General features: G+C 44.1%; 1 protein-coding gene across 1 annotated transcript; it reads left to right on the plus strand.

Annotated features, from left to right (window-relative positions):
• Nucleotides 1-881: 881 nt before the first annotated feature.
• LOC136626098 (glutathione S-transferase kappa 1-like) lies at nucleotides 882-17,557 on the plus strand. The gene is made up of 8 exons (XM_066600842.1): nucleotides 882-975; nucleotides 3,768-3,849; nucleotides 8,895-9,023; nucleotides 10,503-10,603; nucleotides 11,585-11,620; nucleotides 12,417-12,533; nucleotides 13,791-13,884; nucleotides 17,169-17,557. Exons 1-8 carry the CDS (start codon nucleotides 907-909, stop codon nucleotides 17,210-17,212), a joined length of 672 nt encoding a protein of 223 aa, XP_066456939.1. The 5' UTR covers nucleotides 882-906; the 3' UTR covers nucleotides 17,213-17,557.
• Nucleotides 17,558-18,200: the final 643 nt, after the last annotated feature.

Below are 18,200 nucleotides of genomic sequence, written 5' to 3' on the forward strand. Positions count from 1 at the left end.
CGAGGTTGAGGTAGATTTGGACTCAAGTCAGCGCATATTACTGTCCTTTTTGCGCATGCAGGGCTAGTTCCATGAATTAAAGGCTATTTAGCCTAATGATGTGTTCTTTTTTTCCCCCTATTGTGTATATTTGCGCACCTCCCATAGACTTCTGTGGGGGCCTTAGCTGTCCAAAGATGGAGCATCTCCAGAACAACCACAAATGGTGTTATGAGGCCAATTGCTTAGTTATCCAACCTTGGGTGTGGGTGCCTAATATAAGTGGTGCAGGCACAGAACAGGAGGAAGGCTCTTAAAGAGACTGCATGCACGAGTCCTATAGGTAGAACTCGGGAAGCAAGCAGAGGAAGAAGCGTCAGCATAGCGGGGAAGTCTCTTGGCTGCAGGCGTAGATAGGCTATGATGGAAGTGCATCATGACAGATTTTATGCTGCACTCCAGGCTCACACATCTTATTTTCATACCAGGAAGCTCTAGTTGAGAAAGGGCAGATCTCTAATAAAGTGGCCGTTTAGTGTATGTAGGCAAACTTATAAAATGGCACAGATTTTTATTTTAGGGCTTTAGCATTTTTAAATGTTTGTAACTAGTGTTCAAAAACGACACAAAAAGAAACGTTATGAAAATCACTTGCAATTCCAAATATTTTATCCAAGTTTCAAGACTCCAAAAAGTATATATATATATTCTACTTTTAGGAATCACTTCTGTTTTTAGTTAAAAGCAAAAAAAACAATCTGCAATGCACTGTGCTATGTGACCTTCTGGTTTGCAGTAAACTGGGTGCAGTGATTAAAGCCAACAGTAGATGGCAGTAATAGCCTTTACTATTGACAGTGTCAGAGGCGGGAGTGAACTTTGCTTTCTTCCCACAATGCTCCTTGGAGTGTGAAGTACTCAGCAGACATGTCTCAACAGAAGGTGCTGGAGCTCTTCTATGATGTGGTGTCCCCCTACTCCTGGCTGGGGTTCGAGGTGAGAGGTTATATTCGGAGTACTGTAACTGCAGCAGGTCTTGTGTTCTGCACAGTTCTGTGCATGTCCCCCGTGTCACTCTTGTTACCCTTTCTGATAATAGCAAATTACGGAATTGCACATAGCATAGTTTCTTAAATAGTAGTTGCTATCTCGGCTAAACGCTGCTGAGAACACGGTGGCCGGGCTGAAGTCAAAGGGACTTAGGGTCTGTTCAGATTTCCGTCACCTTATTCTTTACATTGGTTCCATTATAAATGCAAAAAAAAATAGCACAGCATCCTGCACTATTTGTACTGATGAAATCATGACCGGTCTGGCAACCATTCCATTTTTAGTTTCCAAAATAAAACGGAAGGACAGAGATATCAACCGAGCCCTAGACCCCCTGTCCATGGGCGATGCGGTAGGAGCTGGCAGATGATTTTCCGCCGGTCAGCCTATCTGACAGATATAGATATCGCAATGATTCTCCGCTCATGAACACGGGGCCGGCGCTTTCCATAACAACACTATGGAAAGCTTCAGCCGCAAAATCACGTCCATGGACAGGTGGCCTTACTTTAATAGATAAGTACCGTGAGCTACTCTGTTTCTGCAGTTTTCAATTTATGGAAACAATGTAGCTTGTTGTGCTACACTGTTTGCATAACTCCCATTGACTTCTATGGGACTTATGGAATCAGCGCAGTGCAGGTCGCTCGACTATTTTTGTCTTCATGGTCACACCTGGTCATTGCATTCACAGTAGCCAGGAAAAGTCGGGGCCAGAACAAGAGATACTGTGTTTCCCCGAAAATAAGACCCTATCTTATATTAATTTTTGCCCCAAAAGAGGGATCAGGCCTTATTTTTGGGAGTTGTCTTATTATACGTATCTAGCAGGGGTATTAGTGTACCTTGACACCACGGGAAGCTAGGGGTTTGACAGGGGGAACGCCCCTTTCACACCCCCAGCTCCCGATAGGGCCAAGGCTGCCAAGTCCTACTAGAAGACTGTGCGTAATGTGCACAATTATTGTTATGCTTACATTATTAGCTGTAAATACTGCCATGTTTCTGCAGTAACGTGGCAGCATGAACAAAATGTAAGCTTAAGAAGAAAACTTACCCTCACCCTAACGTCCCCCGCACATAGATGCCGGCCTCCAGCTCCGTGTTGCCCGCTCCCGCACGCACAGCTGCCGTGCTCATGGTGTGCCCTCCGGCGCTGGGACTGTCATTTCCGTGGACGGTGCTGACCTGCTGACACATGGCGACGTGACCGTGACATCTGTGCCCCCGCTCCCCAACGTACAGCTGCCGCTCTCTGCACGTCAGCTCCGCCAAAGGGAAATCCACATCAGCTTTGGTGGGTGGCAGGGGGATTCCGGCAGCGTGTGCTACTGCTGCTGCCGGCCGCCGGATAGCACTGCGTCTTCCCCCGGGCCTGTAGGCTTGCTGTAGCTGGTGGTATGTGGAAGGTAGGGGTGGCTGTTGTGGAGCGCTGCCGGCGGCGCAACATCATCGCGTTCATGACGGTATTGCATTAAGGTGGCCAGGAACACTGTGGGAGCTATGGCTCTGCATTTTAACCAGGGTCGGCTGCATCCATTTTCCCACAACTTGCAGTGCCCTTACAGGACCTATATGCCAGGCTGTTGTTCAGCCAATCAGGTAGTGGGGGCGTCACCCCACTGTCAATTTTGACTCCACCAGGACTTCTTGGTGACCTCAAGATACACTAATACCCCTAGCAGGCTCGGTCCTGGTCCCTCCCGCTGCTCTCTGGAGCTCTAGCAGTCCTTAGCTACCCACAGAAGATCGCTTCCTAGTTGCAGGATTCATAAATCCCACCTCCAGGAATTAATGGCTCTGATTAGTGCCAATCAATGCAGCACTCATTGAACCAATGCAATGGCTGTGATTGGTTCATCCAGCGCTGCACTGATTGGTTGAGCAGTGCTCAAGAATCAATAACAGCCATCGCATTGTGGAGGGGGGATTTATTAATTGAGATGGGAATACTGCACACCTTTAATGTGAGGGGCGACTGGACACAGTCTCCACCTGAGCAGAGATGGCTACTTGGCGATCAGGTAGGGCTGTGTTTGGGGACAGGAAGGCTTCCGGGAGAGAAATGTCACTCAGTGGGGGACTTGCCGGGTCCAGTCCGCTACTCATTGCTGTGGCTGGCATGCTGTTCACTGCAATCGGAAATCTCTTTTTAAATTGACGGTTACAAGCCTTACCCAAGACATGGCCTGGCTGCTTTCCGTCTAGAGAAGGTCTCCACTCCATCTTGCTTCAGCAACAGAACTTTACTGGCAAATGCCGTTCATAGCATGTTATGGCAAAACGTGATTTCCTCTACTCGAACGGAAATTGATTGCAATTTCCCGCTCACTGGGGAGAAATCGCAGCATGCTGCGATTCTGTGCTGCTTCCGTATTGACTGCAGTGGAAGCTGTTTGCCCCGCGACCCTTCTGCAATCATCATTGCAGAAGGGTTGCTGGATCCATGTCATCAGCTAGCGATGGCGGGCGTAATCTGTACTGCGCATGTGCCGGCACATCTGCAATACAGACTAGAAGACAGGCAGGCACATTGGGTTCACTGGTCGGGCATAGAGTTGGATTCTGCTGCGGGATCCCACATGCGGAATCTGACCTGGCCGTGTGCAGGCGGCCCAACCGACCCTCACAATCGTATCTGAACTATGATTTGCACATTGATGTACAAGAATTTCCAGTTAACGTTTTCTGTATGTAAACTTTTCTGCATGGAATTATGGTGCTTTTTTTAACAACAGATACTATTACGATATAAGAACATATGGAACGTAGACATTCAGTTACGCCCCGGGAACCTTGCGGGAATAATGAGTGGAACTGGTATGTACAACAAGATAGTAGAGCATGGACAGCGGGTAGTGTAACTGTTCTGAGCTCCATTGCTCCTTCACCATGCGGTGGTCCAGAAGATCCTAAGGATAGGCCATCAATGTTATAAGGTCTCATGCACACAGCCTCCATGTATGAACTGTACAGTTTAGAGCAAGGCTGAAATTGGATCTTCTCCTGGGAAAGCCTTTGCCGATTTCACAAGATGGGATCAGATCTTATCCTTGGCAATAAATATATGGCTCATGCATGAATCCATAATACAGTTGTGTGCATGAGCTCTTAAAGTGACACATGACCCCCCCCCCTTTTACGAGCCAGAACTTGAAACCTACTATACAAGTTGTACCACTTCGACAGGGGTATCTGTTATTTTTTTTAAACTAAGTTGAATTATGGAGGTAACATATACTATTATGTTGTTTCTAAAGATGTCAGTAATCACACAATTGGGAAAGTCACCATGTGGCCACCAGGGGAGTCACACAAAATGGCAGAGACATGCTTAATTTTGAGCAATGCAAGACCATTTTAAAGCGTTAAGGCAAATTTGAGAATGTGTGTGAAATGTGACAATGACACAGTGAGTTTGGAGCAGAACCACCAACATGCATTCGTGATACATTAGAAACCTATGGTACCTTGCGTGATGTGCACCAGCAAAGATCTTGTAGCCGTCGCAACAAGGCCTGCTTCCTCAGATATGGTGTTGGAACAGTTTACATGCTGATCACAAAAGTCCATCAAACAATGGGTACGAGACAGGAGTTGGCGGATCAAGCATACAACACATTCGTAAGAGAGCACATTGGAAAGTTTACATCTCAGGATCATTACACGCCATGAATGAAGATGACCCTGTTGGAAGAATGCAGTACTGTAAGTGGTTTTGACACATGGTGCATGAGGATGAAGAGTTCATGAAGAAAATTGTTTGGTGTGATGAAGCACAATTTAATCTAAAAGGTATAGTAAATCATCATCATTGTGGTTATTGGGCTCCAGAAGATCTGAACATCCATGTGGACAAAGCAGTCAATTTACTGGGACTCAATGTCTAGAGTGGACTGTTATCCAAGGGTTTAACTGGACCATTCTTCTTTGAAGACAGTCACTGGCCTAGTGTACCTCACCATGCTTCACACATCCATTTGCTTTATATGGATGAACAATTTTTACGTCCAGCAAGATGGTGCACTACCACCATACCATGAGAGCCTATCTCAATGACATTCTGCCAGGATGTTGGATAGGATGAAGAGATCTTAAATTCAATCCTCATTCTCCTGACTTAACACCCCTCATGATCTACCTGTGGGTAACCCTACAGGTTGAGGTCTACCATAGAAAACCAGATACACTGTCTGCACTATGGGAAGAAATTGAAATGTCATGCAGAACAATCCGTGTGGACATTGTAGCCAGTGTTGTTCGAGTAGTAGTTCATCAAAATCAGAAGTGTCTGGCTATCAATGGTGACTACTTTGAGTGCCTAATGTGATTACAGAAGTCAAACAAGACTAACAGCTATGCTTTTCATGTTGAAGTGTGTGTATACAGTTTTTGGGATGCTTTTTATGAGTGGATCTCCCACTCTGGTGGACTTATTACATGGATTGCCATTCATTCGAATTAGGCCTCTTTCAGACGAGCGACAGCGATATCGGTGCTACAGAATCGCAGCGATAGTGTAGCTGTGCTCTCACGATTTTTTTGCATTAGTGATGCGCTGCCAGCGATAAAATCGCAAGAAGGTTAAGCCTTCCCCCTAAAATAAACCCTAGCTGAATTCCCTGGAAAAAAATGGGAATACTTACCTAAAAGGCTTGGTCTGGGACCTCACACTGCTCTCCGGAGCTCCGCTGGGCATCCTGCAGTCCTCGTTGCCCACAGAAGATCATTTCAAAAATCCCGCCTCCAGAAAGTGATGGCTCTGATTGATTCATCCAGTGCTAGTCAGTCAATGCAGCGGCTCAACTAATTCATAAGTCCCGCCTCCACAACGCGATTGGCTGAGCAGAGTTTAAAGAACCAATTTGGTAAGCTGGATGCACCAATCACAGTCCTCACATTGGTTCATCGAGTGCTGCATTGATTGCCTAAGTAACGCTCGATGAACCAATCAGAGCTATCGCTTCCTGGAGGCGGGATTTTTGAATGCAATGCTATACACCGGGAGGCTCCATAGGGAAACCTGGGCTACAAAGCATCACAAATCACGGCAGTATAGAGCATGCTGTGCTTTTTTACTCGCAACATCGCATCAAACAAAACATCGCTAATGTGAAGGAACCCATAGGAAAGCATGGGCTTCACATACTTGGGATTTGTTGCATTGTCACATCGCGAGAAAATTGTGCGACTTTAGCACCTGCGTGAAAGCGGCCTGACAACGTTATTCTGTGTTTTTCTGGAAGCTGCCACAGTAGGGGAAATGTATAGTCAAATGAGTCTTCCAACAACCGATTGCAGAGATAAAGAAACCGAACCCATGGCCATCAGTTGATTGCAATATCAGTCTATGTAAAAGGGGTTGTCCGGTTGTCTCGCCTTCCAAAAGCCATAACTTTTTATATGTTTGTCATTACAAATGTATGAGAGATTATTTTTTGTGGGACGAGCTGTAGGTTTTTATTGGTACCGCTTTTTAGTAGATACGATTTTTTTAAATCACTGTTCAATCTTTTTTTTTTTCTTTTTTAAAGACGGGGATAGTTCTCAAGGTATTTGAAAAAGGATTACTGAGCGTAGCAAATAATTGCGTTTAACACATACTAAAAGTGACAAGCTGCTTTCAGATGAGCGTATTTTTATTTCGTATTTGGTCCATGTTTTGTGGATGGTAATGCGGAGCTAATGAAAATTTATCAGACATGCCCGTTTTACGGACATCTGATAATATGCCAGTCTGCAATTGGCCTTAAAGGGGTTTTCTGTGCAAATAACATTGATGACCTATCCTCGGGGTAGCTCATGAATAGCTGATCACTGTGGACCCTGATCACCGAGAATTAATGATCATCGGGCATACTGGACTGCCGTTTGATTTGTCACTACATATTAGTAAGCACATACAGTACATTGGGCTGCAATAGTGCAAATGCCATCTCTGATAAGTACTAAACCTACCGATGTAGCAGAGCTGTGTTTGTATTGTCTTCGCTTTTTAAATATACCAGATGTCCTTGTTCATAGTCCATGAGGAGAAACTATGATCATGCATAAGATTGCTCAGGCAGATTGAGGCTGGTGTCACGCGGGAGTAAGCGCATTTGCACCGCGTATTTGCACAATGCTTGTTGTGTATTTGCATGCGCATCTGCATGTTTTACTGTACTTTTTACAGATGCAAATCGTGCACATTTGCGCACACAAAAAAACAAAACCGTGCTCCCATTCTATGAAATGGGCAGTTAGTGTAATTTAGCACAATATGTGCTCTTTCTCTATGTAAACAGGCAAGAAACTAAAGCATGCTGCGTATTTTTTTGTCCGAACAAAATGCGTGCGCAAAATACACTTTTGTGAAAGAACCCCTTGAAATTCTGATCTGTGCATATTCGTGCTCAAATTTTTTGTGCATAATTCACTATGCATATACGCTCGTGTGAATCCTGCCTATGTTCTTAATTGAAATGTACCTTACAGTGCATCGTCACAAGACGCACATTCAGCAGATACAATTCATTGGGGACTTTACCAAGAATCCACAGAATAATCCGTGTTATTTATAAATTTGTCACAGATTTTGCTACAGAATTCAACGTATGCTTAAATTGACATTCTACAGACTTAAAATCTGCACCCAAGTCAATTCTACTACAGACGCCGCACCATTTTTATGCAGCTGAAAGGAGGGGCCCCTGGATGGTGTTGGAGCCCTCCAGTGGGTTGAAGAGTAGGAGCTCACCTGGTTCCTGGAGGAACTCTGGGCTGCTGGTGGGTACCACCAGCGGTGGGGAGGGACATCTCTCCTGCTGGGGGGTCAGCTCTGTCACCAGACTCGAAGCCCTGCCCTTGAAGTGCATTCAGTTACACTTCTGTGTCATAAGGAAGAGTGACTTGTGGTATCATTAGTATCATGAAGTATCACTTAAAATATAATACAAAGTCCTTTAGGCAACAACAAGTGTAAGCCTTCTACTCGCGCTCAATCACAAGGACAGTCTACTATCGGAGGCAAAAACAGGCTCACAAACAAATAGGGTGCCATCAAGTCCATGTGTTATCTACTTACTCCAGTGAGTAGTCAGAATCCGCATATCAAGTTCTCAGAGTAGCGGTCACCGTTTTCTTGTAACTGAACAGAATCGCTGTATCAAGCCCTTAGTATCGCAGTTAGGAGACACGTGCTCGCAGTGGCAGGGCATGAGTGTAGTCATGGACGTCTGCGGCTGAATCTCCATTGATCCAAGCAGTTTAGGGGTACCCCAGAACTTACTAATCTTTTCCTTTTAAGGCTGTAGACAAGACAGCTATAGGCCATGCCAGACAGAGGTCCTGATGTAGCACCCAAGTGTTAGCTGCATTATCTCTGCAACCAATTCTAGTGTGAACTACATCACATCTAGAGCCAGTGCACCTCTCTATAGTACTGAGTACTACAGATATCCTCACAGCCCATGTGACTCAACACAACCCATTACAGCCCTACAGAGAGACTTAAAACAGTTACATTACAGAAACACTGGAGGCTGCACTTATACATGAAATAGCAGAAATACAATTCTAAACAGGAATACTGAAAGAACATAATATGCATAGTACATAACACTGTGAAAAATACTGTGGGCCCGTTACTTATGAACCTATCTAGGCATTCCGCTCACACAGTGTGTCACTTTGCTGTTACTGCAATAGACTGCAGATTTTCTGCATGCAAATTTATTGCATAAGGGTATATTATGGTATGAACATAGGGTATGTTCACATGTCTGCCCCATGTGAACATACCCTAAAATGTGTTGATTACACACTAAAGGCAGAATCAGTGCTGTGAAAGTATCAGAAAGGACTCTAATTTTTGTCTCCTACAGGTAACTCGCCACCTGCTTTGGTTCCAAAAAGAGGCATCTACCTGGGAAGGGACTTGAAAAGAGTGGCTGAGTATTATCAGGTTCCTTTACAGCGTCCGAGTGATGTCTTTCATGTGATGTTTCAGAAAGGTTAGTATTTGCATTGTCAGAAATGGTGATGGAGGCAACATCACAAATTCTTAGTGCACCATTAGGGTCCATTTACATGGGACGACAGTCGGGCAAACGATGCCCGACACTCATCCCTGTGTGTCCAAGCTCCCGTGCTGTCAATGGGAGCTAGCAGCGCTGGCTCACTCATGGAGCGGCCAGCAAGGAGGCCAGGCAGTGCAGAAGATTTCTCTCCTCTTACTCCCCCCGCCCCTCTCCATTGACATAACACAGAAGCCGTTTAGTACGGAACCACCACTATTTAAACTGAACGATGAGCTGATCATCCATCGTTTATGCTGCATAAACGATGGACGAAGAGTTCATCTTTTAGTGTAAATAGCAGGCGTTCAGTACTGAATGTCCGCTGTATTATGTAAATGGAGAGAGGCGGGGAAGCATGAGGAGTGAAATCTCCAGCTGCCCCGCCCCCCTGCTGGCCACTCTGAGTGAGCCAGCGATACAAGCTCCCATGGAGCACGGGAGCAAGGACACACAGGGACGGGCATCGAGTGTCAGGCATCGTTTCCCCGACAGTCGTCCCATGTAAATGGGCCTTTACTAGGGATGAGCAAGCGTACTCGGAAAAGCACTACTCGCTCGAGTAATTTGCTTTATCCGAGTATCGCTGTGCTCGTCCCTGAAGATTCGGGTGCCGGCACGGAGCGGGGAGCTGCAGGGGAGAGCGGGGAGGAACGGAGGGGAGATCTTTCTCTCCCTCTCTCCCGCCCGCTCTCCCCTGCTACCCGCTGCGACTCACCTGTCAGCCGCAGCAGCACCCGAATCTTCAGGGACGAGCACAGCGATACTCGGATAAAGCAAATTACTCGAGCGAGTAGTGCTTTTCCGAGTACGCTCGCTCATCTCTAACCTTTACACATCACGGTTTTGCAATCTGTTAGGAATTAATTACGTTTTGTATTGTTAATTAGTTTTTTTTAGGCTAAAACTGTTGATAAGCTATCCTTATGATCATCAATAGCAGATCAGTGATGCTCTACTGCTTGGGACTTCCACCCATGTACACAGGGCATTCGTATGGATGTTATTTTGACATGTAACACTGTAATAAACCATGAAAAGCTTAAAAATTGTTCAGGCATGGGTTGAGGAACATGAGGAAAATGTTCACTTGGCTTCCAATTTCCCATGATCTCAATCCGATCGAGCATCTGTGGGATGTGCTAGAAAGACAAGTCCGATTTATGGAGGCCCCACCTCACGACTTATAGGACCCAATGTTAAGGTACCAGATACTACAGGACACTATTAGTCGCCATATGGAGTCCATATGTTGATGAGCTAGAGTTGTTTTGGCAACACGAGGGGGACCTACACCATATTTAGTGTTCTGGGCGACCCGTGTGTATTACATTGCTACATTCCACTTCAAAGAAAATCTGTTATTTCTCTTCTTGCACATTTCAGCACTTTTAAATATTTAGGACCATTTTACAGGGAGTCTTTCAGCCATGAGGTTTCTAACAGCTGTTCAGATGTCACATCCAGAGTTCCTTGAAGAGGTCTCCCGGGAGTTGTGGTTGCGAATATGGTCTGAGGTTAGTGTTGGGCCATGTGCTACATTTCTTACAAAAGGACAGGGAAAGGTATCATCTGTCCTTAAAGAGAGGACCTAGAAGGTGTGAGGAGACTTATAAGGTCGTGCATGCTCCTCTGGGAAATAAATACAGTATATGAATAAGGAAGATGGAACCATACCTCAATTCCCAATCATTGTTATAAAGACCTGTATAAAGGGTTGGACATTGATTTGCAGGAATGCAGCCATGCAATAGGAGGTGCTGTAGAGGTATTGTTCCATCTTCCTTATTTGCTTGCAAAATGACAAGAACAGAAATGTATCAATTGTGTTCTATTGTTAGGGTGCATTCACACTGTGTATATAGTGTATCCACAAGCTCCCATTCATCCAATGGGGCCTTAAAGACTGTCCCTCTGACCTCTGTTGGTCTGGCATGATCCAGCACTTCTGTTTTTTCTGTTGTTAAAGAGACTCTGTAACCTACTTTTAGCCCTGTAAGCTAAACTTATACTTACCTTCCTGTCGTTGCCCCGGTTTAAACGGTAGAAGTTGTCGCTTAGTGCATTGAGCAGTGCTGCTAAGAAGTCCACCTATTATAAAGTTAGAACAGGCGGACTACCTAGCAGTGTCACTCAATGCATTGAGGGGCAGTTTCTAGAGCGGACACTAAGACAACGATAGATAAGGTAAGTATAAAACGTATGTCCCCAGACTCCATGGGTCACCCACTTTTCGCTCATAAGCTTAGCTAAAAGAGGTGACAGATTCCCTTTAACAACCGTAAAGTCAGAAGTGCCATATCATGCCACACCCGAATAAAGCCTATTGACTATAATTGGTTTCATTCGGCACCGTTATGCACCCCTAGGACGGAGCTGAACAGAGGGCTGTCACCCAAGTGTGAATTAGCTCTTATATGTATTTAGTTACCTGTATATAATATCATTTCTTGTGCGTTGTTTTATCTGACTTGGTTTAATTGTATTTCCTTCTTCAGGATAAAGACATTACAGAACCAGAGAGCATTCTTCAGGTAATAATAAGGCCTCATGCAGCTCTGTACAACCGCTGACTTCTATAGAGTCCCATTATACTGTATCTCCATATGCCTCTGATTTCATACAACGGAGCAAGGAGGCCTTTCTGATGCATTCTGAGTAAATAGAAATTCCATTAGATGCCATAATGTGGATGTATTCTGTATACGGGGGTGCAGAAACTTCCAGAAGTTCTATATATTTGGGGCCCATTTACATTACCTTATGTGGGTATTTATCTGGCCCTTTACACAAGCCGAGTCAGACTCTATAGAGGATGAACAATCGTTCATATAATCACTTGCCCCCATTCCCTTCACTGCTATTGGCAGCATATCTCCCATTCACACGGGGAGATGTGCTGTCAAAAGCAATGGATTTTTCTGGATGCATATAAGATGCGATCAGCCAATGAATGAGCGTTTGCTTGTTTGTCGACTGGTCGCTGCCTGATCAGGTGAATCAGTATAAAAGGCCTTAACGGGGCTGTGGGAGTTATGTAAAGTGCACTTCAATGGGTGCCCCATAGTGTAAAATAACAAAACGGACAATACTCACCTCTCCCCTTGGTGGCTTTGAATCGCCACTGTGTTTTTTTACAAGCTGCATATGATGTCACATAAGTAGAGAAGAGCGAGCATGCTCGGTTAAGGAAATTATTTGAGCGAGCATCGGCATTTTCGAGTAACCGCCTGCTCATCCGAAAAGATGGGGGGGGGGGGGGAAGAGCCAGATGGATATATGTATTTTTTCAGCTTAACATACCAAGTTATTTTTTCGAACCTTGTTTAGGCTGCTAAGAAAGCTGGAATGCCCGAAGATTTAGCTAAAAAGTTACTGTCCACAATGACCTCACCAGAAGTGAAAAGCAAGCTGAAGGCGACAACAGATAAAGCTTTGGAATATGGGGTAAAAATGAAGATAAGACAAAAGCTTTTTTCCCTCCTTTTTCCTCTTATGGGGGCAGTGTAGTAACTTGTCCTAAGTTGTATGAATGTACAGTAATAAATTTCTATGGGCTCGTTATATACCTATGGTCAATTTTCCCTTCATATAGATTTTGGCATAAACAAGAACAAAATGCAGAATAAGTATTTCTTTACCATTTGTTTGAGCCCAAACTTGTTTTTAGTTAAAATCTATTAAGAAAACACCATTCAAATACAGCTGTACAAAAAAGTGACTACCTGGGACTTTGAATGCTACAATGTAAAATAAATAATTTCCCAAAAAAGGGATTTTATTGTGCAAAAGTGGAAAAACCTAAAAGCAGAAAACAATTATTATATCATTTATGCTACATGATTAACACTGTAAAAAATTAGCAAAATTGATTAAAAATTAATAAACGTTTATAATGCAATATATGCACCCAAAAATAGTACCAATAACAATAAAAAAACAAGCCCTCATATGGCCATGTCAGCAAAAAAGTAAGAGTTACGGCTTTTCAAAAGGGGAGATGAAAATCGTTGCATCCTTATGGCCAAGATAGGCCGTGTCCTTAAGGGGTTAAAGGGAATATGCAACCTTGAAAAAGGAAGGCCTATTCTCAGGATTAGTCATCCGTATTTGATCGGTGGGGGTCTGCCACTTGGGTAACCCCTTTAAGTTCAGCGCTTTTGTTAACAGAGGGAAAAAAACTAACCCTTTGTATTGTGTGTGGCTAAACGGGCTGGAACTGCATACAGTGCTTCTCATGCGAGCATGGCTCTGCGTGTTTCAGATTTCCCATGCCTTTACCCTCTGGGACAGGAAGTAGCCTTCTGACAGCTACTTCCTGTCAGCCATATTGACATCCAAATGTAGCAGTGTCCCCCTTTGCCAGTCTCAAATATCAGCACTGGACACTTTGTCATGAAATTGAAGAGTCTGAAGTCCCCCAATACACATGAGTCTCCCTGTGCCCACCCTGTGCCTATGAAAATAAGGGGTTGTATGAAATTAATACTTGCAGGAATGCCGTTAAAGTTTCTAACTTATTTGATTACAAAATTCTGCTGCCTCTATGATGCATCCAGTGCCTCTTTGCTAGCCATGGCCACATGTAATTAATGGAGGGATGGCTCAGCCTATGCATCCCCATAATTTAATGTATGTGCCTTCTTACCATTTTTGTGCTATATTTTATTCAGACTGATTTATTTTAATGTCGTTGCTGTGCAGGTTTTCGGAATGCCCTCCATAGTGGCTCATATAAATGGAAGACCAGAGTTGCTTTTTGGATCTGATCGGTTTGAGCTTCTAGCACATATGTTGGGTCAGTATTTCACTACAGACTAAATTTGTATATCTGATGCAGGTGTAACGTAGGCTCTGTAACCTCCCTCATTAGCTTCCCCTTTAAGAATGGAGACAATCAGAGACCAAAAAAAATATAATAATGAAGCTTATTAAACACAATTGGAAGCACTCTATATGTTTTTGTTACTGTCACAAGATGCATAGTCATCTTGGTGGTTTCAGTAGACAGAAGTTGTTGCAGTTTCTTTAATGTTGCAAACAAACTAATGACTAGAATGCTGAGACCATACTCAGACTGTTACTTCAGACAGTCCCACACCAAGTTCTCAACATCCTCTACATGTGTGGCAGTAATCTTGCTCCTTTATAGGCCCAGCTGCCGTGTTTCCCCAAACATAAGACCCTGTATTATATTAATTTTTGCCCCAAAAGAGGCACAGGGTTTTATTTTCAGGGAATGCCTTATCATACTTACCTAGCAGGCACTGTCCGAGTCCTCAGCCGCCAACAGAAGATTGCTTCCTGGTAACGGGGCTCTGATTGGCTGGGCTGCGGCGCTTGAGAACCAATTAATGCAGCGCTCTAAGAACCATAGCCATCGCATTGGTTTATAAAGTGCTGCATTGATTGGCTCAGCCACAACACTCAAGAACCAATCAGAGCCATCGCATGCTGGAGCCAGGGTTTACGAACCCCGTTACCAGCAAGTGATCTTCTGTCAGTGGCTGAGGACTGCAAGCAAGCTTGCTGAAAATCCGGAGACCAGCGGGAGGGACCCGGAAGGTGCCTACTAGGTAATGTATTGCATTTTTATGTATTGTAGCTAGAACTTATTTTCAGGGGTAGGGCTTATGTTTCAAGCCACCATTAAAATCAGTGTAGGGCTGATTTTTGGGGAAACACAATATGTAGGGTTCTCTCTTCTGGCTACAGCCCCTGTGTTGTAAGAGTTCTGTCTTTCTATTGCCATTCTCAGCTTTTCAAGGGTTTGGCTTTTAACTCTCACTTTTCTCCAATTGCATCCAGTAACTTTGATCATAGCTTAGTTGTTCGCCATACCTGAAACTGACAGTAAGGCAGCTGTCACAGCAGGGCCCCGACTATCTTAAAGCCTATCTCTTCACCATCCTTCCCACTGCCTACTTCACCCAATCCAGTCTATTTCTGGACTACACTACCACGCTACATCTCAGGCCCGTAGGGCAACGAGTTCACACTATAATTATCTCACTGATCTGCATTGATATGTTACCATGATAGGGTTCCTCCCTCATTCCCAGTGAGGACCGAACTACATCCTCCCACAGGTTTGAGCACAGCACTGTTCACACCCAAACGTTGTTCCCATACTGGATTGACTATCTTTACAATACCAGCAGACTCTAGTGAGCTAACCACATGAACAGACCATGTACTTCAGTCATGGTGGTCTAGTTTGCAGCCCACACAGAACACCAGCAGGTTCACTTTCCTATACAGTACTGTTCTATCAACTTCTGAGACTTGTTCCCACTTGGCTTGTGACTTCTCTTCAAGACCTCTGGTCATCACTACTCTCCACCAGCTTCCTGCCTCTTCTACAGAAGGAAAAAGCTCACCTTCCCCAATGACAAGGTTCCCGTCTATCTCATACACAGGTCTAGCACCCTGAATGGCACCAAAAGAGGAAGCCTTATGTGATTTCTTACTGTTCCCACCTAACAGAATGGTGGTGCAGCAGATCTGCAGATTTTTACTGAGCACCAGGCCCATCCTGGGCCTTACAAGTCCTCCCCTGTAAAAATCACCCAGGAGACTCTCATTCCTTTATACATTCACACATAGACCTCAAGAGTGATACTATAGTGCACATTGACCTGTCATCTAGTTGACGTGAAGAACAAAACATGGAGTGCAATAGAACATATATACATGCATAGTACATAGTACAAATAGGCATTTTAGCAATCTCTCACCAATAGGAGTTCATTTAAATGTTCATTAACTTTTTTAAATAACTTGTGCTTGTATGATATCGAGTGTGATAATTAGCAAAAGTGTAATTTACTTCATTTTCCTAAGAGGATGTCTTTATGTTAAAAGGCAGTCTAAAGTGCTGGCAACTAGGGGTCACTCTTCTTCCTAACCCTCTGTCCACTGCCTGCTCTTAATTGGCAGGAAATGTGGAGATGTTAGAACAGGTGTGGGGGAGGGGAATGAGTCACTGTGCTTATTGAAGTGTATAGACCTTGGGAGGGGGGTGGTTACTCACTATTACCTACCAGCAAGCTAATAGCTAGTCACTTTTTACTGTTTTGTCTTCAGAAATCACATCTCCACTTTTCATTCTTGTTGTACACTGTAATAAATGATGATTTGATGTCTGGGTTACAGATATTTAGAGAGTAAAATCTGCAGTTCTGTGTACTGTCTATAAAATGCAGCACAGCAACCAGGCTCCCTGAGGCCAGTCCTGAGAGGACTGAGAATCAGATGTAAACCCCACAGAGGGGAAAATGGGAAAAATGCAGAACACAAGTCATATAATCGTCAGAAGTAATGTTATTTCTTATGTACACATATGACAGCTTATTCTGAAAAGTGATCTAAAAAGTAAGTTATGCTTAAGCCGCCAGGGTTGTTTCCTGACAAGCCTGTTGACTGTTTCCAATGACTAAAACAATAGTGAATATAGGTCTGGGTTATAATACAAGCTTTAACTCAGGACAAGTGCAAAATAAGTATATTATGAAGTTACTACATTTATTAATATCAAACTACTAACGACCACTTGTCAGTGAGTATGTGCGTGAGTGCTTTTCATGCTCCGCCCCTAGTCATGTCATCGCTTCGCCCCCTGGTGATGCTATCGAAGGTCCTAGAACATATATAAAACAGAGTCTGACCAACTGAAGAGCAGCACAGTTAGGGGTCTTGAAAAGGGAAGGACAAAAATTACAAAATGAGAATACAACTAAGCCGTTATTATCTCAGACACTAACCTACCGCCACCACAGAGTTCCGGTGGGTTGGACGTCACTACTGTAAGCAGAGCCATGCTGTGTGTGTAATGTGCGGGAATCAAGATGGATGTAGTAGAGCTGTGTGTGATGTGTGGGGATCATAACAGATGCACCATGTAACACAGCTGTGTGGTGCATTGCGCCACCAGAAACACTGATACCATAATTTCCTAATAATTACTAGTATTATATCAATACACAAACTGTAATATGATGAAATCCTGTAATGATGCTACTTGTCTCAAATCAGTCTTATACTGAAAAACACACTTCATGCCTTCTCTGTGCTTTCTTGCAGGTGAAAAATGGCTGGGACCCGTGCCACAAAAATCCCGGCTGTAACAACCTCATGAGAAAGAAATTAGTATAGCTGGAGTTACTAATACTGTATTATGTGTCTCTGCACATATGTGTACTTATAATTACTTATTATAAAAGTATGGTGCTAAAATGAATAAAAAAATAAACTGAATTCAACAATGAACAATTACTATAGCTTACATGTAGATGTTATTATGGTGGTTGACTGTAATGTTGAAGGAGAACACAATCCACCTCACTAATTACTGTCAGGGAAGTACAGAGCAGTACTGAAATCATGCAGGAAATAATGGGTTAAAAATATATAATTAGCACTTTTTCTGCCTTAAATAATAAAGTAAATAATAAAATCAATTTATATATTTGCACTGTATTGCCTTTTTATGCATAAAGCTCTAAGTTCACACTTTGCATTTTGCTGCAGATTGGAGATTATATGTTACTTAGGTTGGATTCAGACGACCATATATCGGCTGGGTTTTCACGCCCAGCCGATATATGTCGTCTCTCTCTGCAGAGGGGGAGCCTGGAAGAGCCAGGAGCAGTTCTCTGAACTCCCGCCCCCTCTCTGCCTCCTCTCCGCCCCTCTTCACTATTTGCAATGGGAAGAGGCGGGGCAGGGCTAATTCGTGGAACGTAGCCCCGCCCCATCCCACCTCCTTTCATTGCAAATAGTGCAGAGGGGCGGAGAGGAGGCAGAGAGGGGGCGGGAGCTCAGTTCCTGCTCCTGGCTCTTCCATCCTCCCCCTCCCCTGCAAATGAGGACACGGTATATCGGCTCAGCGTGAAAACCGAGCCGATATACGGGCGTCTGAATCCACCCTTATATGTGATTGCACCACACTTGTGTTTGCCATATAAGGCTAATTTCACATGGGCGGGTGTGATATCAGGCCGTGAAATTTGGCCTGATAATGTGCTTATGGTAGGAACGTGTGATTTTCCCAGTGGATGTGAGGCGTTTTTGAGAGGAGGGCGCATTATTGGCATGCAGGATGGTCGAATTGAC

This window comes from Eleutherodactylus coqui, chromosome 4 (assembly GCF_035609145.1).
Source record: "Eleutherodactylus coqui strain aEleCoq1 chromosome 4, aEleCoq1.hap1, whole genome shotgun sequence".
Classification (NCBI taxonomy): Eukaryota; Metazoa; Chordata; class Amphibia; order Anura; family Eleutherodactylidae; genus Eleutherodactylus; species Eleutherodactylus coqui.

Excerpts from the sequence above, each read along its gene's own strand:
- LOC136626098 (XM_066600842.1), top strand. The coding sequence starts at position 907 with ATGTCTCAACAGAAGGTGCTGGAGCTCTTCTATGATGTGGTGTCCCCC. Across the intron at positions 9,024-10,502 it reads TCATGTGATGTTTCAGAAAG|GGAGTCTTTCAGCCATGAGG; the intron begins GTTAGTATTTGC and ends ACCATTTTACAG. Across the intron at positions 10,604-11,584 it reads GGTTGCGAATATGGTCTGAG|GATAAAGACATTACAGAACC; the intron begins GTTAGTGTTGGG and ends TTCCTTCTTCAG.